General features: G+C 51.7%; 1 protein-coding gene across 6 annotated transcripts in view; it reads left to right on the forward strand.

Annotated features, from left to right (window-relative positions):
- LOC114863302 (tetratricopeptide repeat protein 28-like) overlaps window positions 1-24,846 on the forward strand; it is a 123,917-nt gene that overhangs the window by 74,250 nt on the left and 24,821 nt on the right. For 5 of the 6 annotated variants that reach the window (XM_029164271.3, XM_029164273.3, XM_029164272.3 and 2 more), the window contains 3 exons: window positions 3,857-4,129; window positions 4,729-4,859; window positions 22,744-23,251. In XM_029164271.3, the coding sequence (XP_029020104.1) occupies window positions 3,857-4,129; window positions 4,729-4,859; window positions 22,744-23,251 (912 nt within the window). The remainder of the gene's footprint in view (window positions 1-3,856; window positions 4,130-4,728; window positions 4,860-22,743; window positions 23,252-24,846) is intronic. The other variant, XM_055511549.1, reaches the window with a different exon arrangement.

The raw sequence follows: 24,846 nt of genomic DNA on the forward strand, positions 1-24,846 counted from the left end.
CCGCCTCAGTGATAATCCTCACACTCTGTCAGTCAATAAAGCTCGCCGGGGTGACTTTACCTGTCACTTTTCTGCCCGCGCAGGAAGTCGGCCTCTGTATCGGCCTGCCTTTGTGTCGTCTGGCTGCCGGTGTCAAGCACTCACCTCCGGACTGCGAGCGCCGCGGCTTCAGCGTATCCTATTGTCAGCTGGCTGATCAGGCTCGCAGATAGGCCGCTATCTTAATGAGCATCCAACACTAATGCCATTGTATGCGCCGGCCCCCGTTTAAGCCCCTTTTCCTGAAGCCCAGTGGATTTATAAGCAGTGCGTTCAAGTCAAGATTGTTACAAAAATGTGTTATGCAATATTATCTGTTGTATCAGCCAACTGCAGTGACCTGATTGTCCGTGAGCAATCAGCGGAGGCCGGCCCTAATGAGCCTCAAAACCAACCTGGCAGCGATTTTATCTCCGATGACCACTGCGGAGGGTTTTAATGCGCCTCGGATCCGACAGATCCGTTGCCCCCGCTCCGGCGCGACCTCCACCTCGAGCCGCGCTCAAAGGCTGCGGCCTTGTTTGATTAAAAACTCTACTGAAGTCTGCGAGATCAGCAGCTGTGAGACGCTTTGTTTCGCCGAGGAGTCAGTTCTCCTTTGACTGAACGCAGCGCTCCTCTAAAGGCTTTGCGTACAAATGCAGGGGGGGGGGGGGGGGGTAGCAAAGAGAATAAAGAATGTGGAGTCCATGTGAGCGGCATTGAGAATACAGTATAAGCCTGTCACTGGAACCAAAACAAGAAAAGGGGTTTGGGTGCGAGCCCAGACCTGAGCATCATGGACTAGAATGGGTTCTCTCAGTAGGGGACGGCCAATATTTAGCCCGAGCCATTTAATCTCTTAATTGTTTACCCTATTTCCCACAGTGCAGGACAACCAGCAGAGGACCTAATCCAAGGTGTGTTGAGGAGAGGTAGTTAGGTCAAAGGATTAAGAACAATGATCTTCTCAGAGGGGCCCCTGGCACAGGGGGACGATAATCAATGTTACGCCAGCAAACAGGAAGGATAATGAGTGTTTTGCAGCCAAAGTAGCCCTGATAAGTGAAAGGTAGGGACGCGCGGCTTCCGCTGCTGCCAGCTGCGTACCGTAGCGCTCTTATCCCAGGATTCAGCTCGGTGATTACCTCTCCCGCCAACTTAATTGGCGCTAAAAGCAGCGTCGGAGAATCCACCGTACAAGTGTCTTGAATTCAAATTTTCATTAAAAGGCCTTTAAATGCAGTATCTGAAGGTAATTGCGTTCCGTGGTCTCGCCACCTGCTTGTTTTGGGTTATAACAACATCTAAATCCCACTGAGGACTTGTAATGCATTTGTATTTACCCCTCTCCTGTATCAGCAGGTAAATGCTGTCAACTCCGTGTTGTCTTCTTGCCAAGAATGAGCTGATTGTATCTATCGGTGATTGCACTGTTGGCTTATCTTCATCTTACGCTCGGACCCCTCCCCGCGCGCAGAGGCGCAGCTTCCGACGTTCCTGCTAAAATAGGAAAAATAAATAAATGATGGTAGAGGATGGAACCTAATGAAGCTGAGAGAACACTATCAAAGGAGTCGGCGTGTAGTGAATTCATCAAAGCTTGCTTTGTTTCTGCAGCAAATTTAATATTATATGTGTAATTGCCGAATATTCTTAGCGCGTCACGTACGATTCAAGCGTATCTCTCTGACACACGCACTCCCACTCGGCCTCGCGTAGATCAAGCTTTCTCATTATTCCACAGTTAAGCAGCTGTTGCACTCCCGTGTGAGTCATACTGTATTCCCCACAACAAAGAGGGAACTCGCTTTACTCTACAGTATACGACTCCCCCCTTCTCCCGGTTTTAATCTTCCCGGCGGCTCCAATATCAGCGTTTTCCATCTGTGTCATGGAACGAGCTGCTGGAAATCGGCCTCTCACAGCTCCACGCACTGCAAGGCGTGTTTTAGTATGTATGTATTCACGTGGGTAATAACCGTACAATTTATACTGCTCCACCTCTGTCTGTCACTCAGCTGCTGGTCCAAAGACAGCACAAAGGGGCCATTTGCTGTGAATTACTGGACTGTTTTCAATGTATTGGATCTAAAAAAAAAAGAGGGTGTCGGGGGGCAGATTCTCCCAGATAAACCATGGCGGGGGGTGATTTCCCAGTGTGGCAGCTATTGACCCAGCCTGGATGACTTTTCATTACAAAGGCTGTCCTTTAACTGGAGGATCTGGACCCCGTGTTCATTAGCATCTGTCCTGCTGAGGTGTCTTTGAGCAAAGTGCCTTTGACTCCTAAACAATCTGGGCACCAGAGGGCCTGCTGTGCAGCCCTGAACAGGAGGGGATCATTTTTCCAAAGGGTTGATTTAGGGTCATGTTACTAATTATAGTTATGGAAGTGTGAGGTAATGCTAATGCTAATGTTTGTTAGCTGAGTCCTGGCCATCGAGCTAAAGGTCATAAACTGGCTGTAAATTGTGATTTGCACAGACAGTAGTTCGCTCGTGTGTGTGTGTGTGTGTGTGTGTGTGTGTGTGTGTGTGTGTGTGTGTGTGTGTGTGTGTGTGTGTGTGTGTGTGTGTGTGTGTGTGTGTGTGTAGTCTATGAAGCTGCACACTTGACTGTTGTCATAACTACACGCTTATGAATGCAGCAGTCATGACACCTTTTTAAAAAAAACATTCCCTCGGCGTTTGATTTATGAGTCAGCCTCCGTGTCACTCTGGAGGCAATTACAAGCTATGAATGGATATTATATTCACGCGCTGTGTCTGTAAGCACGACATTCTGCCAAGTGCCGAACAGAAGCGATGCTCTTGAAAGAGCGTCATCAGTTATGCCTTTGTGTGGAGACGCATCTCATATTGTGCAAGCGTGTGTGTGTCAATTGAATATCCATCTGTGCGTGTGTGCGCTTCATAGACCTACTGAGTGTGTGACTGTGCACTTGTTGTGCTTAAATGTTTGTCTAAGCAAATGAAAAGTAACTGTTTATGGAGGCCCCGGCCTGATGATGAAACGCAGGCTTCACACGGCGCTACACGCAGCCCGTTTGTACAGGCACCGTAACACCATGCAATCTTCTGTAAAGCGCTTTGACCTAATTAGCAGCAACTCGGTTCGTGATATTTGCAAACACAGGGCCACGAGAATTGAGTACTCCCCAGACGCGCGCTTCTAGACGCGAATGCAAATGCACGCGGACGCGCGCAGAGGCGTCGATGCCGCCGCCGCCGCCCTCCTTCCCGCTCTCCGGCGCCGCCGTCTGCCAGAGGGCTCGTGATCCTGAGGGGCCGCGGATCCTGAGTCCCGCGCGGCCCGGCATTGATTTATGCCACCGTGTGCACTCGCAGCCTCTTCAAAGGTCACCTTGCGTGTCTCCTTCGCTCTGCGTTCCTCTGCCGCCGCCGCCGTTTCGCCGCCGGCCTCGGAGCTCTCCACTCCTGTTCTCCCGCGCGACAGTATCAGCTGACATGAAAGAAATTGCACGATTTCGCTTTGCAATTTGTGGCGTGTCCTTTCATGGGTTCGACGTGGTTTAAGCTAAATTTGCGCTAAGATTAGCCCACGCGGCGCGGAGGTGCTGTCATGTTGTCGCGAAGCCGTCACGCAGCCGCGCTACAGGTGACGCTCATCCACGGAGAGAAAACGCGAACCATTACTTCAGAAAAGGCGCCATCCGAATTCAGACGCCGGTCACGTTTGTCGGGCTCGGTCGAAACGGAACGCAGCCGCCGCAATCATGGCCGCACGTTGTCAGTCAGCGAGTCGGCGCTGGGCATATTTTAGCTCGGGGTCTATTTTTAATCTCCGCTTTCACCCGTGTCTTCCCCCTGCACAGAGTCTCTGGAGCCCACCTATCAGCAGCTGCAAAAGATGAAGCTGGACAAAAGCCCCTTTGTGGTGGTGTCCGTGATCGGCCAGGAGCTGCTGACGGCGGGCCACCACACGGCCTCCGTCGTGGTGCTGGAGGCCGCCTTGAAGATCGGCACGTGCAGCCTCAAGCTCCGCGGCTCGGTCTTCTCGGCCCTCAGCAGCGCCCACTGGTCCCTGGGGAACACGGAGAAGAGCACCGGCTACATGCAGCAGGACCTGGAGGTGGCCAAGACCTTAGGTGAGGTGGCTGGTGTCTAATAAAGCGGCTGTTTCAGCCTCTTCCGCCAAAACGGTGAGGTTCGTTGGACCCCCTGCTGTGTGGGGAGGAAGTAGAGGGGAGGTCTGGGAGAAACCCAGCAAAGGAAAGACAAAATTTAATAAGATAAAAAAAAAGATAAGAAAGAAATGAAAAGAGAACGGGCCAGACTGGCTCCACTCGCTTTACCCCCACACAGTTTGACACATGACTGGGCAGAGCGGCTGCAGATAAGGAGCTGTTGTTCTCAGGTGGAGCACAGATACCGCTTTACTCCGGCCCTGTCTGTGCGGCCCCCTCTGTCAGCCAGAAATAATAAGGCTCTTCCCCTCTCACCCTCCGGAGCGTTGAGATCAGCACCACCAGCTGTCAGGGAGGCCGCTCCACTGTGGCGAGCCCGAAGCGTCCGCTTTCCCTTTTAAGGGTGCTGCGGCCCAGATGTGGTTCATCGCATGGCCGTTGGACGGTGGCAGTGGGATGATGGGAAATAAACACCGCTTGCTTTGTAATCATGTGGGCTGTAGTGTAAATATTCTCTGTTGGACCCTTCTAATCTCCTTTTTGTGGCCTGTCCTACGCAGGTGACCAAGCGGGGGAATGTCGCGCTCATGGGAATCTGGGCTCGGCATTCTTCTCCAAGGGGAACTACCGCGAGGCGCTGACCAACCATCGCAACCAGCTGGTTCTGGCCATGAAGCTGAAGGACAGAGAGGCAAGAAGCATGCGCAAAAGTGCTTAGATGTATCGGAGGGGGTTCGAAGGGGTCCGAAAGGACGGGGACGCGCCGCTGCTCCGAAGGAGAGCGAGGCGCCGGAGGGAAAGGGGCCGACGGAGCGGCCGCAACAGCTGCTTCGCCTTATCGGCGGTGCCAGCCAGTTTTTGCCGATCGTGCAGATGTGTGTCGGGCGGCTCCGTGACGCGCACCTGTTTAAGCCGCGTAATGCACACGGATTGTCTGCATCTGGGGCGGAGAGAGAGAGAGAAAACTGTGAGTCTCTCTCTCTCTGCCTGACCTCTGTGGTCATTGTAAGGGGGGGGGTGACATGTGCTTGTTCCAACACAATTCCCGTCACGCGAGGAGAAGAATGGCCTCCGCTTCCCCTTCGCTCCTTATCCTCCCCACCAGCCCCGCAGCACCCATGTGTTTGTGTTCCCTGATATCGAGAGACGTTCAAACGGAGCAGTCGAACGCGACACAATGCGCCCCGGGATGAGGCCGGCGGCTGAAGAATGAGGCCAGAGGTTCCCTTGACGTCGCTGCCGCCCACAATTTTAGGACGTGCGCCGAGCAGAAGTATGATTATGTGTCTGCGGACGGCCGTGCCAAAAAACCTCTGTCATGTAACGAGGCTAGAGAGAGAGAGAGAGAGAGAGAGAGAGAGAGAGATGGGCGAGAGACGCAGGCCTCAGTGTCTGCTGGTGTGATTTGACTTGGCTGTGCAGTAGCGTGAGTTTATCAATATTAAGCTAACCCCCCCCAATACTTAAACACAAATAGGCCACTTACTGTATGACTCAGTGGGGGTCATTAAACACAGTTGCATCATACACAAACGTTCCTGATTGGCCGCTCACACTCCTCCCCGCTACCCCCTCTGCCTCCTTTGTTCCTCTGAAGGCTAATCAGAGTCATGTGTGTGTCACACCACCTGGTCTCCCTCAGAACCGGCCGAGCCTGGTGGATAGCTCATTACAGGCCGACCCGTGTTTTCGTTTCGCATGTGGACTTTTATCTGGCCTGTGCCGAGGCTGAGGTCACTTCCAAGAGGCCGGGGAAAGGATGTTGTTTCTGACCGAGCGGCGGAAAAGACAGGAGAGAGGCTCGAACGGAGCGAATGGAGCTGGTTCCAATCGCCAGCGGTGCGCGAATAAGCGCCACATGTGAACTGAGACAGCTTTGTTTGGAGAGTTTCCCGTCCGTCGTGTGACTTTGCTCTGTTTTTTTTTTTTTTGCATTAGATGATGTTGCTGCTGTGAGAAGGTCCAGTTCGGTAATAGTCTCCTTCGCGTAGGTCCGCCGGCCTCGGCCTCGTTAAACGCCCCTGCGTGTGGCGCGTCTGTCATAGTTAACGAATGCCTGCTGTAAACCACCCTCACAGTTTACGCCGCGTCTCTGGTTCATATTGTTGCGAGTGTTAACAGTTAAGGATCGTTTGACTTGTTGTCTTTCATGCCTTGTTGAGCTCCACTGAAGCCGTGTCACCGTGTTTCCCGCGCATATTAACACACGAACAACAGAGCTGACCGCGGAGAGGACGCCGCTCCGTGCGCTTGTCCTTGAAGGCGCCCTCACCTCCTCCGGTCCTGTCACTAGGCAACCAAAGCGCATCTGGTGAACACAAACGCTGGAACCGCTGCACATGCTGAGTAGGAGCGTCTCCCAGCAGGGGTTCAGCTGCTGATCTGAGCTACGGCGTCGACCGGTTGCATGTCCGTACTATCACCATCTGTGAGGTCAGTCGAAAAGAGAGAGAGAGAAACGGGGGCGATGGGCGAGCGAGTCATCCGCGACTGGGACCGGGAGCTGCGGTCCAAACGGGTGAGGTCATGGGCTAGCGTGAAGTTAGCGCTTTTCCTTCAACGCGCTGCCTTTTGGAAACAGCATTAGCAGCATTGCCCCGGCGTCCGTCACACACGCTGCAGATGGAACACAAACGCCCCTCCGCGGCTTTTGTCCTCGTCCCAGTTTCCACACCTGGCTTCGTGCGAGGCCTGCCAGCGGTGACCTTCCCAAACAAAGGCGCTCTCTGTCATTGTGGGACGAGGCTTTCGGCCGAGGTCTTTCCTCTCCACGCTCCCTTTCCCGCCGCCTCTGTTGTGCCCGTGACGTTCTCGTTTTAAATAGCAGCTCTGACTCCAAGGAGGTGAACCCCTAATTTGGGGTGTGAGTGTTTAGGAGAGACTGAGGCGGCCTGGCAGCGGCGCACTCTGTAATTATGTCTTACTGTATGTGATGTTAAAAAGAGTCCCCTGCCCCAAGTCGAAATGGAAAACGATGATCGGGGGGGGGAAATACAGAAAGCACACAAACAGGGTTTTCCTCCGTGGGCGCTTTACATTCGCCGTCCCTGTTTTGCTCAACGCAGACGCTGTTTATCTATGCTCTCCTCACTCCTTGCTCCATCTGCTGAAAGGAATGCACCCCGACTCGCCCCTCGCTCTGAAAGTGAAACGGGCTATTTCATCACGGGTGTTTATCTAGCTGCTAGCGCGGCTGCTGCCGGACTCTAACTGGCGTAATCTGTCTGCGGGCAGAAAGATGAGCCCCCCAATAAGGGGCGAAGAGCCGGGCTCGCGTGGGCGTTGCTTCTTGTCAGGAGTTAGTCAGTGTTTGGAGGAGATCATTAAGAGGACGTGAGCTTTCACCGCTTTCCTTGGGGCCTGCGTTAGGAGAACATGCTGTAGTGCCGTTCCTCCATGCAGGAGGACGAACTCTGAAATGTGAAAACGCTGCTAATGCGTTAAACTGTTGCTACTGCCGCTCGACCGAAGCCTCCGAGAGCAGCGCCGTCACATACCTGCTCCCTCGCCCCCCGCGGTGCCAGACGGAGGCGCCGAGCGAGCCCGGTGCGGAGCCTCCGACAGCACGTCCCGCCCGCTGTGCCTTAATGACACACAGGCTCTCCTCGGTCCAGCGGTTTAGAACTGCTCTGCAGCCGCTCGCTTTGCCATGAATCATGAGAGATGGATAGCAGGCATCAGCCAATGGGCCATGACCAGAACCAGGAAACAAGGATGTGTGTGTGTGTGTGTGTGTGTGTGTGTGTGTGTGTGTGTGTGTGTGTGTGTGTGTGTGTGTGCGTGCGTGCGTGTGTGTGTGTGCGTGCGTGCGTGTGTGTGCGTGTGTGTGCGTGTGTGCATGCGTGTGTGTGTGTGGCAGCACACATCTGTGTTTCCTTACTCGAATGTGAACATGTCATGTCCCGTTCACGTGCCGCTTCGTCTTGAAACATTTCAGCGTGTTTACAAGAAATACGGAGCACGTCTCGGAGAAGAATGCGCGGCTGTAAAATGAGCGTCTGTAAATTAGACTTTGTCTCTCGCCTGGTGCAGCGGCGCTTGTGTGAACCCTCGGGGTTTATTACTCCTGATTCCATTGCGGCGGCACATACAGTGCGCGTCACTTTGCCGACTTAATAAACGTGCTGATGTTTTTGCATGCGCGAGCGTGCGGCCGATGCCGGCGGCTATGATTTGTGGGTAATGGTGTAATGTACTGACCCCGCTGTGTCTCGCGACACGGCGTTGACCCTGAACGCGGCGCTCCGCGTGCGCAGCAAAGCGGGCCTCGTGCACGTGCGTCTCCTCCACACGTGCGCGCGCGTGAAACATATGCAAACGCGCGCGTGCGTTTGAGGTGACGCAGCGCCGTGTTCCCCCCAGAGGAGCCTTTGGAGGACTGTCAGAGAGATGAATGATTGCTGTGATATCGACTACTGCTCTCCCTCTCTGGCGCCTTCTCTCTCTCTCTCTCTCTCTCTCTCTCTCTCCCCCTCTCTCTCTCCCTCCATCACACTCCTTTTGTCTCCATGATGTATTTTCCTCCATCTTTATCTCCTATTTGCCTTATATTTTTTGTACCTCGCAGCATCTCTTTGTCCGACAGTAGGGGCCGCCCGGTGTTTCCTGCTTCAGGGACTCAGGTTTGGTTTTAATGTGGCTCTAGAAGCATAAATGCTGTTTGCACATGTACTGTTACTGATTGGAGCATCAATACTCAAGCACCTCAAGCCCTGCTGCTAATGCTCTTCTACAGAGAGCTTCATTTAAACACCGCAGCGCCTCGCGTAGACTGGACCATGCACTGTCGGGTTGGGCCATTTTTCTTGCATATTACACCTTGTCTATGTTTCTCCCTTGCTGCTCCAATCAATGGCAATACAGTGGGACAGATTAGATAACAAATAAACAGTGACATGGTCACAGGAGACTCCTTTGCTTTCATGGCCTGTTGTGGTGCACTACACGATTATAGATGACAACCAACAGTCCCGTAGACAGTGCTCATCAGAGGGAGGAGGGGATCCAACGGGCGTCTTGCAGTTTCCTCTGCACCGCAGGACGCGGCGCGAACCAGAGAGATTTTAATCATTAGGAAAATCAAACGTCCGATCATTAATCTTGGCAGCGGGATTTGATGTCACATGGCGAGAGGGATGAAGACGGAATGCGCCAACTCATCTTCCCCCAGATAATGGCTGACGATAAGGGATGGAACCCGATTAAAGGCGCCAGCCAGCGGAACATTAGTTCACACGGCTTTGATTCAAATGAATTGCACGTAAGCGTAGCCAACTGAAACAGGCCCACCTCCGATTCATCCCAGTGTTTGGAGCGCTTCCATTGTAGTTCTCACTTTCAGGAGAGGTCGCAAGTGGCCCAGAGAGAGATAATGTGTTGCCTTTCAACCTCATTCATTACCTGAGCTCATCAAGACAATCCTTGTCGCGGAGTCGTTGAGTCGTTTCGATGTAAATTGTAATCCCTGCCACCAGGGCAATCGGGGGGTTATTCGATGGTGACCGGCGCAGCCTCCCTCCTCCTCGTCTTCCCCTGCAGCCTCGGTCCGAGTCCAGCTCTCCAGCAGGCTGGCCAGGGAGCCATTTAAAGCTCTGGGACTGCAACCCTTTCTCAAGCCCGATCAATAGAGGGGCTGTCAGCAAGACGAATGGAGGCTTGAGGAAGTCCATTTTAATGAAGGAAAAGGAGAAGGAGCAAGTAAAGATACATACTTGAGGAGGAGGGGGGTGCAGGAGGAGAGAGGGAGGTAATGAAGGAAAAAAGAAATGGAAAGGGAAGGAGAGTCAAAGCAATGTGTGCATGTTTATTGAGCGTGCGTGTGGAATTATGTGTGTGTAACACTGTCTCCAGTGACGAGGGGTGGGTTGATTTAGCTACAGTGAGACCTATTTCTAGCTCAGCAGTGTGAAATGGCTCCTTAGCTACAGTACCCTGTAAAGCACAGCCCAACACAGAAACCTACATTATAAGACTGGGGGGATTTCATCTGGCCTGCGCACCAACACCACATCAAGTCCTCTGGCTCATGAATCATGTCGGCAGCTCCGTGGTAAAAAGATATGGCGGCGGCAGCGAGGCAGCGGCGGCGGTCCCTCCGCCGCTGCCCACGACCGAGGCGGTGGCTCGCGTTGACGCACAGCGGGCGTTCGTGGGATTCGGGCGACGCCGTGGTTTGTCGTCGGCGCCGCGACCAGAGCTGCGTGCTAGTTAGCGACGAGGAGCAGAGGTCAGAGGTCAGCCGTACTGTACTATACAGTAAGCCATGGCCGTAGACCGAGCGTCTCGTCTGTGCGACGGCCCAGCCAAACCCCCGCTCTCACTGATTGGAGCAATCACGGGCCGCGATTAGTCGGTGTGACTGTGGAAATGGTTGTTTATTTGTGCCCGTGGCCAAATGGCTCCTCCAGTGAGACACGGCTCTACACATCAGGAACGCTGATAGAACCGCTGACACCCAACCAGATGAAAGACCCGATTAGAGGCGTCAGCCAGCGGAACGCTGCTTCATATGGCTTTGATTCAGATCATTTGTACGTGTAGCCAACTGAAACACTCCCACCTCCATTTTGTCCCAGTGTTTTTTGGGGAATGCGCCGGTCGAGTGTGGAGCAGCGTTTTGGGCAGTTTTGCCTTTTTTTTGAATACCGGACCGTCTATTTCTGCATCTCCGCTGGACGGAGGATGAAAAGCAGCTACTGTAGCTTCATTCTCACGGCGCTTCCCATTATTCTCTTACTGTTTCTCCTGTGCCTGACAGACACTGATCCATCCTCCTCCTGCGCTTTCATTATCGCAGACCCATCCACGATAGGACCAAGATTAGTCCCTTCGTCCGGCCATCTGTAAAACAGACATGGACCTGTCTGGGGAGATAAAGTGAAATTCAGATGGTGCGGCGGTGGAGTTTTGACAAGTTGTGTGCGTGTGTGTTTTGGGAATGGTCTCGGGACCAGGGGTCTTCTGAGAGGGGGGGGCAGTTCAGGTACCAGTGTTTGATGTTTGCTTTATATATAGCTGCTGCACACACTGGGATGTAGCAGCATTTTTTCAGAATGAGGAAACGATCTTCTCCTAGGCTCCTCCTCGACATCTCGCCAAAGAAGGAGGAGGAGGAGGGGGAGGAGGGGGGGGGGTATTACAGAGTCTCAGCTCGGCTCCTAACACTCCTACACACTTGCTCTTTTTCTCCCTCCCGCTCCGTCTCCCTCAACTCTCATCTTGAGCTTTTGTCCCAAGTTACAGCCGTGTCAGCAGTCTTGTCCCCGCGGCACAGAGTCCAGACCTTCCTCGCCCGCTCTCGGACGGGGGCCCCGCGTCCGTGCGAGGAGGTGGAACGTGTCCTTTGAGAGGGAGCAATGAAATGGGGAGAAAATACGCGGCCCCGAGGGAGTGAAATGAAAGTACTCCATCTTAGGAGGGGACGGAGGCCTACGGGTTCTGCTCATACTTGACCTTGCAGCACACATTGCACGGCCTCTAAATAACAGTCGGGACGGAGCTCAGCTGGCTGCACGTCGGCCTGAAAAAAAAAAGAAAGAAGAAGAAAAAAAACAACCTGCTCGAATGTGCTGGCTCAAATGGAGAAAGGGACCGAGCGGCATCGAGGTTGTAAAATATTCAGCAGGGCCTGGAGGTAGAGACCGCTCCGGTGTTTTATTGTAGCCCAACTCAATTTTGAAACCTTAGTAGCTATTGCTGGTGCTGTCAGCAGATTTAATTGTAGCCACTGGCCTTCGCTTGTGGCGAGGTGTAGTCATTCCAGGTGGTCCTGCGGCGCCGCGCACGCCCATGCAGACACGCGCACGTGCAACGGGGCCTTTGATGAGGCGGCGGCTCTCGGTTTCTGACGGACTGCGCCAGTGCGTATTGGCGAATATGTGCGCGGGCACGTTTTGGACTTCATGGCCGTTCTGAGGGGGGCTTAGCGCGATCTCTCGTCATTAGCTCTTCAGAGTTAATGACGAGAGAAGCTGCAGCTCCGCCGAGGCCGATCGCACGTCAGCCCCTGACAGCGCGGCGGCTTATCTTGTCCCGCGCATTGTGCTCGCCTCGTCTGCGCGCCGGCTTCCGTGCGGGCTTCATGGCGTGGGAACATATATGATGGGATCCCGGGCTATCGTTTCTCACGTGTTATTATTATTTGTTATCGGCCTCCCTGAACGCCCATTAGAAAAACGCATTACGCCTTTGTGCGCGCGTTTGACATTTGTGGGTTTATGGACGGACGGCGCCGAATCCATAATCATAAAGCCGCGAGCAGCTCCGGCGCTTGAGGGGCTCCGTGGAACTGGAGGTCTGGTTCAGGGCTACGCTGCACGCAGAAGAAGACCAAAGGCAGTACCCCCCCCCCCCACACACACACACCCTCCCCGCACTCCAGGGGCCTGACTGACAGGCTTAATGACACTGTTGGTGTTACAGCACGTCTCCAACTCATTTTCCAGTGTGATTGAAGTTCGCAGTGGGTAGCTTTTCATCAGTGTTGAGCAGACAAAAGGGACCTGTTCAGCGTTGTCTTTGTGTGTGGGTGCAGTTTGTGTGTTTGTGCGTGTCTGCCTGCGGCTCCGGAGAGGTGCGCGGGAGAAGCATCTTTTCGCGGCTGCTCCAGACTGTGCTGGCATCTCACCTTCCTGGTAGTTGATGAGTTTCGCATGCTTCCGTCTCCAGTGTGCACTTGCTTGCTTATTGCATATCTCATATAGACTTTAAATCAGGCAGACGCCGAACAGGAAGGCGGCACAGAGTCAGCACATCAGTATGCACAAGGAACCCGTATGCATAGTTTGCTTTGGTGTATAATTAACTATAGAATTAAATAAAAAGTAAGCAGCTTCTCTGCATTATTGGAGTCTATCACATGTTGCAGGGCTTCATCCTAGCTTATCATATGGTCTAGAGACGGCCGCTTATGTTGTACTGTACGAAGTGGCAGCTCCAGCGAAGCTGTTAATATTCATTTACCTTTTGATGATTTCGGCATGAGGACCATTGATAGTCGTCTGCCAGCAGCGGTTTAGGGAGTCGTTCGGGTTCATCTATTTTTCATGCCACGATTAGCTTTGTTTTGTTTTTCATCATCACATTAGGTTGCACCTCTGCTTTTGCGCCATTACCTGCTCACTCATTAATAATCTGCACTTCCTTTAGACACTGGCGGTGGACAGTACTGTACAAATGCTGTGTATCAAGCATTTGCATCTCCAGCTTCCACAGCACAGAAGCAAAAATGACTGAAGGCTTAGCTCAAAATACAGGAACTGTTAAGGACAAAGTCATATTCAGTCTTTTGCTCACTCACATACTCTGGTTACAGTCCACCTTAACTCAGGCCCGGGCTATTTGTTGCTGCAGATGTGGGATGACTCATGTAATAGTTGTTGGTGTTGGCTCAGCTGTAGTCCCCACCCCCTCCCTTTTCTCATTTCCACCCCCTCCTCCTTGCAGGCCGCCGCTGAAGCCGCCCGCTTGCCTTTGCTAAGCGGCGGTCAGGCGCATGCAGCGGCTGTGAAGCCTGCATCCTGTCACTTAGTGGCGGTGCAGGAGTGGTCTGGGATTGCTCCATCACTCCAGTGTGAAGAGGCCAATCCCGCACAGACAGAAATCCACTTCGTTTGAGGCCGCGCCGGTGTTTTTCCTATCATTCCCGCTCTTGACTGGTCGGAGGGGAACTCAATTGGCGCGCGCCTGTCCGCTGACGCCTCTCGGCTAATGCGCGGCGCGCGAGGCTTCCCGCACCTTGAGCAGCCTCCTCCCAGCCTGGGCTCCGTCCTCAGTGGGGAGGGTTTGATATCCCTCCTACGCAGGCAAACCCTCCCCCTTGCATTGCGTGACCTGAAGACAACCGGCATTCCAGAAAAATCAGGCTTTCAAATTCCAGCGCAGACCCTGCAGAGTGTTTAGCAAACATATCCCTCTCTCTTTTAGCCTTTAGCCTCCTTTCTTTCCTGAATGCATCTTTCTCCATTAGGATTGTGTTGCTCCTCGCTCCTCTGAGCACCAGAGGTGTCTTTGTATGTTATCCTGCGAGCGCCGGATGGCTCGTAACGCAACCCCAAGTAAACGTGCATCATAGGAGGGTGGTTCGGCGGAGAAGCCAACTTAATTTGTGGCTGAAGGGCTGTAACAAAAGCCAATCACCCCTTCCACTCGGGCTCCTATCCTGCCAGAGGCGAGAGATACAATCAGGGCCCCTGCTAGCAACTATTTACCCTCCCTGTCAATCAGGGCCCTGTGGCGTGTGCTCACAGCTGGAGGCGTCGCTGGCAGGTGGCCCAGCATCCCCCGGAAAACATGCCTTAAAAGTGGTGATTATTTCCTGATCGCCTCTTCCTCTCTCTCATCCTCACCGCACCCCTCCCGGCGACCTGGAACACATCTGATCCCTCATGCGCCATCGTCTTTATGTCCTGCCCGTGCTACCTGAATGGAATCCTGGAAATATTAGGCGCAAGGCGACTAATTAGGCACATCTGGATTTCGATCCTACTGCCTTTTTTTTTATACGCACAAACACACACACACGTTTAAAACTGGGACAAAGCCGCCTCGGGAGACGTGTGTGTGTGTGTGTGTGTGTGTGTGTGTGTGTGTTGGGCGCGACAGGGAAAGGAATGTTGCTAGGATTTGGTTTTCATCATTCAGCTGCACTAAGGGAGCTTAGCATCCTCATGGTCTGAAATCTCCGTCGCAGTAGGAGGCACCGTGTGGACACATGCGTACAGTGGGTGAACGTGACAATTCAAGCCAGTCGTCAAATCCTCCGTTTAGTCTTTATCGGACGGACCAGGTCCGACGGTGCCGAGAGCGCGGGGTTGGTCTGGCGCCGGCCCGCGGAGCGTGGGTGCGTCGCGGGGACGGCTTTGTCTCCGGGTCCCGCAGAGTGTCGGCGTGGACGGCGCGTTCTGCAGGCCGCAGTGGCCGCTCTCACCAGGCTTGTAATTACATTTGGGGGAATAAAGGCACAGTGGGGAGGGAGGGATTTAAATGGCTCGTGTGCAGGAGCTGAGGTAGCGCCGGGTCCTTCTGCGATCTCAGCTGCGTGTAATTGCGGATTTATTCACCCAACACTTCACACCATGACGACAAGAGTCGGAAAAGGCGTGTTTGAGCTGGCTGTGTAACTCGCAGAGAGAGGTTGCATGGGTGGAATATATGGGACTCAGCTGAACTGGTGAGTAGAGATGACGTTACACATGCTCCGTGTTACTGTGACTTAATCCTTGTGGAATATATCAATGCACATAAACAGTTTTTGCGTCACACTGTTGTTTCAAATATTTCTTTAGGTCTCCGGTCCATCTTTAAACAGTCAAGCCGTTCTTTTATTCAGTCCACTGACAGGAAACCTATTGTTTCTCACTTATAATTAAAGTGGAGCGCGCGGAGAGGCCTGAGCCTTTTGGCCCATGCCAGTCACCAGAGTATTATGTTCAGAGCAGATGACAGAGGTGAGAATAGTTCATTCTGAAGATGTGCTCTGCTTTTCTGCACACACACACACACACACACACACACACACACACACACACACACACACACACACACACACACACACACACACACACACACACACACGCACACAAATGTATCTGCCTGCACTGACGTTATAAACACTTTGAAGCCTCAGCCTCAGATCCTTGTGTTTCACAGAAAGCCGTTGCGGTCTGCAGCCATCAGGCTTGTTGCAGATGTGTCGGAGCAGAGCGGTACAGAAGCTCTGCCTCCCCCTCACAACCGTGAGGTATGGTCCTGAGAGTCTGGACGCTTGGTTGTCGCTCTTCATTTCTTTCATTGTGTCAGGCTGCTCCAGGCTGCAGCTCTGGTCGGCTCATATTGATCTGGGTCCTCAGACCTCAACCCGCGTCCCCTTATCTCACCTCTCCTCTCCTTCTCTCTCCTCTCCTCTCCACTGCCACCTCACAAATGACATTTTTTGTGTCCCATTGAAAAAGATTGGACTATGTAGTCCAATATTTCAGGGCTGATTTATCCCGCTGTGTGGGTTGATGGGGACATTTCCTCCCAATCCTGGGCCTCTGAAACGCCCTTGAATAACCCTTGACTCCAGCGTCCTTGGACTGACTGCCTGGCTTCCTGCTGAACGCTTGCAGATGCAAGTGGGGGCCTGCGAGCTATGCTATATTTGGCACCGTGTCCTCAGACCCAGCAGTAAGCCATAACAACAGCTAATTAGCTTTTAATGGATGGACTTTGAAAGTGACGTATCATCAGATGTGAATCCTTTTTTAATCTAACTTTGGTCCCGCGTTCATTATCCGACCTACATTTTCAGTTCCTCTGCTGTTTTTCCGTTTCCACAGTCTTTTGTAGTCGTTTCCGATCATGATTGCGCATTGTGACTTTTAACTGCCTCTGAGTCCTGTTAGTGTTGAAAGGACGACGTCGTCCGCTCCCTGCTTCGTCTTTTGCTCGAGGCCTTGCGAACGTGGCGAAAACCTTGATGTTTACCTCAAACCCCCTCCTGGAATGACATTCAAACACCGCTGTGATTTCCCCTTCTGTCACCACAAGGTCTCCCATGAATTGATTCCCCGCACCAGCAGGCATCACAGAGCCGTGCCCGTGGAGATTTGACTTTAGTATCGAAATAAACAGTAGCCCCGTGCAGCTCTTGAAGGCTGCGCTCTGATTTAGAGTACATTAAGATTCATTCACAGTGCCCTGTTTCCCCGGTGTGTCACCGCTTCAATTTCCTCCTAAACCAGACTTTAGATTCATGTGTTTATATCACACGGCAGTCGGGCTGCTTCTGCATGTGAACAATGCTGACATCCTGTCACCAGGGACGCACTGTGGGACTACTGTAGGTAGAGGCTACTGGGGGCTCAGCCAGGCCCTCCCTCTCCTCTCCTCACTTAACATTTGGCCGTTCCTCCAAGCCTTGTTTTGTCTGGTGTATTGTCGGGGAGAGGGAGAGCCTGTAATATCAAAAGCCCCGTGCCACTTGAAGGGAACAGTCAAATTTTCCACCAACACCAATGGAGACTGTCAGTTCCAATTTTGCTCTGTGCTCCTCGTGCTCCCTCCTCTTGGCTGCCTGAGTAGCCTCAGACAAACACACTGTGGATGTCTAGAGTAAATGCACAAATATAGGAAGTGCAGAATGTGGTTACACACACACACACACACACACACACACACACACACACACACACACACACACACACACACACACACAAACACACACACACTCACACATGTTTGCGCTCTGCTTTGAGTGTCTGCGTAAAGATGTGTGAGTGAATATATTCCGGGTCTCTGAAGGAACCGCAAATGATCCTCTATTTGCATGGCACCGTGGCACAGACTACCCACAGCTGTCTGCGTCCGTAATTCACTTCATGTGCTGCTCCGCGGGTTTGGTGTGTCTCCTCGTCTCCTTCTGGACGCGTGGTTCAGCGTGCGGCCATTAAAGCGGGAGACAGTGATAGACAGCGTAGCAGTTGTCACAAACGCCCTTACCCGTTTCTCGACCTTCGGTGACAATCAATCCTTTGCAAACGCGTCCCAGCGAAGGCTGGAGGAAACATCAGGCCGGCCCTGTGGCGTCTGTCATGTGGGAGCTGAAGGTCCCGCAGGTCACGGAGGAACAAGTAGCTCATCACCGCTAATAGATCAGATCATCTCTCCGATTGATTAAAGAAATGCATAACAGCCACAACAGCTTTGCGGCGTCCGCGTTTGTTTTCCTCTTTTCATATGCAACCCCTCCAAATTAAATTACTGTATAGTTGAGAATACTGCCTGAAATGATTTATCACTTTCATAAATATTATTTTAAAACTTGGAGACGTGAAGAGGAAAATGGGTCTCTCATTTGGCTCGAGAAAAAGCATAGCTGAGTTCAACTTGGCCTGTGCTGGGCTTATCAGGCACGGTGGACGACTGCATCCTGCCATTTGTGTGTGTGTGTGCATGTGTGTGAGTATAAAAGAGAGCAATCAGGCACAGCTGTACCTGCCCTCGCTTGGCAGAGCACAGCATTTGCTTGCTCAGAAAAAGCAGAAGGTTTTGATATGGCAGAGAGGCAGTCATTTGGCTCATCTAATGGTGGCTCCCATAGGATCCATATCTATGTGCAAACACAGAGCGAGGCGAGCGAGCGAGCGAGCGAGAGAGAGAGAGCGAGAGAGAGAGGAGTGTCCACGCGTCAAACCAGCAGAGTATTTCACCCCAGCATGTCCCCGCCCACAGCCTCAACTCTGACATCCTCCTCCAGACTCCCTCCTTTTCTCTTTTATGCACGGATGCACACACAGGGTGCAGACACACACACTTGCACACACACAGACAAGAACACGCGCCTTTAAAAAGCATTGTTCATGCTTCTTTGAAAGCATCTCTGACTGGTCTGTTCCGTCTTTGACTTTATTACAGTTGAGATGTTTCCCTTTTTTGTCAAAAAGCAATCTCGGCAGGTGAATTCAGATCTAAAGGCGTTCCTGGCCCTGGGGATGTCTCCGGTATTCTCTTCTCTCATCCTTCAAACGCAGTCTCTCCCCTTGCCTTTTATCTGCCCCACTCCTCCCACTGCGCTCTCGCCGCACCCCCTCTCCCTCCGGTGCTCGGTTCTGTTCCCTGCCAGCCAGCTCCTGTTGCTGCCTGAGCCCAGCTCGTTAAGGGAAACACTGGTGCATGGTCGTCCTCACCTTCCGTCTGCGCTGCCTTTTAATTAGACAGCTGTTTGTGTGTGCAGTGAAATACACTGAAGTAGTGTGTGTGTGTGTGTGTGTGTGTGTGTGTGTGTGTGTGTGTGTGTGTGTGTGTGTGTGTGTGTGTGTGTGTGTGTGTGTGTGTGAGTGTGTGAGTGTGAGTGTGAAGTATTTTCTGTCATCTTTTTGCAGTGATTGGTATCATACTAGCTTGTTTGTTTCTCTGATGTTCAACCTAAACATTAAACGGCAATGTTCACTTTATACACACTGTACTGTATATACCAAGTTATACTTTATCTCTAGTTTAATTAATACGAGGCCCCTAACGGAAGACGGATACGTTTCTTTTATCATTTGCAGCAGATAAATTTAATTTTCATTTACACGAAACCAGATTGAGATTGAACCAGATGAGTGAGTGAACAGAGCGATATCTAATTATAACCACATGTAGGGTTCACCTATTATCACTACTATTTACATTAGGATAGATCGATCCAAAGATCAATAAAGAAAATGATGTACACTGCAGAATTGTCCAACCTGTGCATGTCCATTTATGCGTTTAACACGCTTTGTGACGGTTCCTCCATCATAAACTCCTACACAGCGTAGCGTGGAGGTCGTCAGCCAGGTTACTTTGAGAGCAGCCTTCACTTTTCTGCTGCTTAAGCACAATGGCATCAAGCTAATGAAACCAGTCACAGGCAGCAAAAATGTCAATTTCAAATTTCGAAGGTAATTGCATTTTTAAGTCAGGTGTAGTTTTTGTTTGAGGCAGATTGAACCTATTACAAAAGCAACACTAGCAGGTGTCGTTAAAAGGACAACTTAAGTATTTGTATGTTGCTCGTGTTAGTTTCAGCATCCAGTGGATGGATATGATCTGGAGCCTTGCATAAGCTGGGGTCCTATCTGGACCTAGATCCAAAGCGTGGTAATCAGTCACCCAGGAGTCCACTTCATTCTCTTCCAGTCAGTGCAGTTAGTCCATGCGCCTGCGTCTGTGCAAAACATTTTTCCCAGGCTCTAATCCTAACAGCTGCATTAGTACAGCGAAGGACACGGTTGTTCCCACCTCTGTGGTAATAGAATCAAACATGTTTTCATCCTCTCTTCTAAAAAAAAAAAAAAAGGCGACTGCTCCTCTTTCCAGGATAATCCCATTAGCAGCATTTGGCTGAGGCCGAGGCTGCCCTGCCTTCCTACCGCACCTAATGGGGGGAAGACAGAGGGCAAACGTCTGCTCTTTAACACCTCGCGCCTCTCGAACCCGTCTCTCCTTCTCAAACGCGGCGCTGCTGACGCCGCCGAGGAGCCCACTCGCTCCTACGCTTGTCCCTTTCTTAGTTTGCAGCGGGGCCCAAACGGGATCGGGTTCAGCAGCGCAGTAGTGGCGGCCTGGTCGGCTCTGATCAGCCATGCTTGTCCCCTAAGCCCCGCCAGTCTGTGATGATAGCCCTGCTTGTTTGGACTGTATCACACAGTAGAGTCGTAGTCCAAAGGGAATTCTTCAAAGGCATCTTCACACAGCTGCGAGGCTGAGAAGTAAAACACAGTGTACGCCAGGGCTTCAGAGTCACAGCACCCAGCCCAGCCACCGAGAGCAGCCCCGCCGCAGGACACCAGGGGCTAATTAAGCTAAGTGCAATGCATTACCCCCAGCATGTGCTGTGAAAGCCTATTTCTAATCTGCTGCAGAATACAAACACAGACGGATGAGAGTCGGCGAGGAATCTTAAACCACTGTCCTTGTGAGGGGAACAAAGTGGAATAATGTCGTGGGCCAAGAATCTCTGATTAATATGTCATCTCAGCCTCCCCTGATGTCTCTTCTTTCTTTTTCTCCTCTGTCCTACGCACAACTACTGTAGTTTACCTTCCATCAGGGGACCCTGGGTGCCAAATGATGTTTGCTGATAAGCGCTAAGAGTTTATCAACAGTTTATAAAAGCCGGCGTTAGGATTAATCAAATCAGCACACATCCGGAGAAGTGCCGGACTCTGTAAACACAATCAGGTCTGACTGTGTAGGGATTGAGAGGAGTGGGTGTGCGGGGAGGGGGTGGGCTCCTCACAACGAGGAGGAAGGACCGATAAGTACGGAAAAGAAATGGAATCAAATTAGAATGAAGTCGGTTTTGCAGAAATTATTTATTGCAGGCAATTATTTCTCTCCGAGTCGGAAAGTTATTCCGCGATACTGCTGGGAAGTCAGAATGAGCAGTGGTGGGAGATGGCTGCAGGGGGAGAGACGGCCCCAGTGTCTGTTCCTGAACCAAACACGGCGCATCCTATGCGGCTCTCGAGGCTCGTTCCTCATTATCAGCCCATCTCGACTTCCATCTGAGAGGAAAACGCAGCGTTGCACTCTCACTTTAGAGCGACACTGATCACAAGAGCTGCTCATCTCAACTGGAGGACGACTGAGCCCCCAACACCGCCGCCGCCGCCACACTCTCTCTCTCTCCCCGTGTCAGGCAGGCGGAGATGAGGAATCTTCTGTTTTCTGGTCAGAAAAGTGGAAGTTTGAATGGGAGAGATGGGGCGCAGCTTCAAAAGGCCCGTGTAATTGAACGGCCCCAGATAGGCTATCTGGGAACTTGAAACAGCAACAGTTGTGACGGAGGGTAATTGCCTCCCTGGGCCTGTATAATGCCTTGTCGAGTCTTTAAACTCGAGCAAACTGCTGGAAGTCCTTATGTCAGCAGGTAATTGGTTCCAGGCATCAGCAGCTATGTGAAATGAAGGAAAGATAGCTAGGTGGGGAGCATGTGTGCGGTTAGAAAGAGAATTTATGAAAGATTCAAAGCAAAGTGTTTTTTTCTTTATAGGTGTTTTGTTATATTGATTTTCTCCCCAACAATGTGCTTTGCCTTTCATTTATTCATAGGAGCTCGATATTTGTATTATGTAGCACCACCGCGCAGGAGAAATATCGGCTACTCTCCGTGGACACGTTTCTTTAAATTACATCTTGATGCATTTGTGGGATAATATCGATGTGAATTCTGAGTTCAAGATGGCAGGTTGGGAAAGGACGCGCTGGCTGGGATGAAAAGTTTGCTTGTGGCCGCTAACGTGCTGTCTGGGTGCCTGCCCTCTCCTCTGGCCTCTCCGGGTCCCACATCCTCCCTGGCTGCAGGATGCTGAGGAAGGAGATGTTTATTAGACGGCCCTTCATGATTAATTGAACATCTGTTCTCGCAAAGACAGCTGACCCCAATTCCCAGCTGTTTACCCTGCGTACGAGCAGCTACTGAGCCTGAAGTGAACGTGTCGCATAGGAGGTCGGGGGTTGCGCTTTCTAAGACTTTACCTTTCGCTCCCTATTGTGTGATTTCCATAGGTGGACGCTGATAAAACGCACGGTGGAGCAGGTTGGACACTGCGGTTTTTAGCTTCTCCTCCTGGGTGCTCTGGTTTCCTCCCACGTTAGCTTAGCCGGCCTCCCGCGGCTCCGGCCTGAAGCTAAAGTCCCTTCCCTCCCCTCTTCCTGATTAGCGGTGTCTTTGTTCCGCCGGCGGTGGCGTGCCGTGATGCGTGATTGCACAGGGCAAACCGGCGGCTCTACAGCTGGGCGGCGCTGCGTTGATCTGCATCACATTTTACCCCCCTCCGACGCGTGGCGACGGCGAAATCAAATGGGGTTTTGTTGTTGTTAGGCTTTTGTGCCATGAGCTTTCCAAGAGAATTGATTTTGGATGTTTTCTCTAATGGAGTTTTTTGGAGTTAATCTGGCTACAGAGTTCAGGAATCTGTGATGCGGAGGCAGCACAATTACCCATTGCTGATGAGATGTATAGTATGTGTAATACAATATATTTAACAAGGTTATAAACCACTACAACTTATTAGCTGCTATGTTTCTCACTTGCCTTCGTCTCTCTCTATTCATAGGCCGCTTCCATGGCGCTGAGCAGCTTGGGCCACGTATACACAGCAATAGGGGACTATCCGAACGCCCTGGCCAGCCACAAGCAGTGCGTCCTGCTGGCTAAGCAGTCCAAGGACCAGCTGTCGGAGGCCCGCGAGCTGGGGAACATGGGGGCCGTCTACATCGCCATGGGAGATTTCGACAATGCCGTCCAGTGCCACGAGCAGCACCTGGGCATTGCCAAGGCCCTGGAGAATAAACGCGAGGAGGCCCGGGCCTACAGCAACCTGGGCAGCGCCTACCACTACCACCGGAACTTCGACAAGGCCATGTCCTATCACACGCACGTCCTGGAGCTGGCCCAGGAGTTGGAGGAGAAGTCCATAGAGATGCGGGCCTACGCCGGACTGGGTCATGCAGCCCGTTGCATGCAGGACTTGGAGAGGGCCAAGCAGTACCACGAACAGCAGCTGTCTATAGCGGAGGGCCTGAAGGACAGGGCCGCCGAGGGACGGGCCTCCTCCAATCTGGGTACGTATCCTAATAACTCTTGTGACATATTCATGTTTATTGGGTTACATACGTGAATCGTGGCCTTGAAGACCGGAACCGCTGTGGTTCTGTCTCAACAACAAGCATCAGAGTACAGCCGGCGTTTGCTTGAGTTGCTTCTTAGCTGTGGTAGCTGGAGTGACTGACTTTGGCAGTAGTGTTGCACTCACAATTGATTTGTAGGATCCTCCGGAGTGCTGTAATCTCCTCCACAACAATCTCACTATCATTCCACCACATCAGCTGAAAACCCACTCACAGCGTCTGCAGTACGAGGTGTACGGATGTTTCCTCGGAGATTCCTGCGTGACCCTTCAAGACAATAAAGGTTGTAGTGTTTAGCTGCACATTTGATGAATTTGTTTGTTTCCCATTGGAGAGAGAAGGAAGCACCTGGAAGAAACAGGGCAGTCTGAACATAGTGATACATAGTGATTACTGACTCTTCTTATTGATGGTGCAGTTGGTAGAACCTCCATTTGATATTTTTATATTCATGCCAAAAAATGCCTGAGTATTTTTGCTACTTTTACTTAAGGGGATATTTCTGAATCATCACATACCAAGTTGTTTTTTGACACAGTCTTGCATTATTCAGTATTTAGGCCCAGTGGGTTGGAGGGTTTCAACACGGGAAGTAGCAGGAAAATATGTACAGTTTTAATGCCTCCACATTGATGTGCTGTTCTCTCACCTTCACACAGTTACAGCGGAGATGAAATATATGATCGGGTATTTTTGCTGAACCCTAAAAAGTAATTGGTGTCTGTATTTTACGGCTAAAATCAGTTTATTAGCACTATCACCTGCATGTAATGAAGGCATAAATAGGCCAGATACTTCTGTATTTAGTCCAGCAGTTACAACTTTGGCTGGATGACTTACGAGCCATCAAGACAGTAGTAAACCTGACTCTAATGGAGAACTAAGAGGCATAATAGTTCTCCCCAAATGAATTCTTCTTCATGTGAAAGCGTGCAGGCGGCGAGAGAGGTTAATCAGCCAGACATAAATTGAAGTCGTCCTTTGACCGGCCTAATGGTCAGGGCCGCTCTTAGTTCCGACACTCACCAGAGTTTTAAAAGTGAGCCGGTGCCATAAATTAGCGGCTCCAGCGAGAGCGCTTTTATGACGGCGGTGCATGTAAGCGTTATTTCAAGTGGGCACTTTGTGTCAGACGGGCAGGATTTATTCCCATCTGCAATGCGATTGTCATAACCATAACCGTGGAGCAGCCTCATCCGTTACTACCACAACATTTGTGTCCTCGCGGCGCATGAAACGGCAATGATGCTGCAGCTGTGACGGTGCGGGCGGGAGCCACTGGACAAGCTGAACACTTAGTCCCGCCCCCCTGGGGAGCGCGCCTCCGTCTTCACCCTACACGCCCCGTTGCTACTTCCTGTCTTTGCTCTTCCACTTTTCCTTCACTTTTTGATGCCGGCATCTCTCGCTCCCTCTGCCTCTCTCTTTACCCCCACTGATTGTAATCTGCAGCTGTCAAGCTCCCAGTAATTGAAACTGACTTGATGAATCGCTTAATTACCTTTAATAGCTGATTCAAGAGGCGCTGA

Source organism: Betta splendens, chromosome 9 (genome assembly GCF_900634795.4).
Source record: "Betta splendens chromosome 9, fBetSpl5.4, whole genome shotgun sequence".
In the NCBI taxonomy this organism is placed as follows: Eukaryota; Metazoa; Chordata; class Actinopteri; order Anabantiformes; family Osphronemidae; genus Betta; species Betta splendens.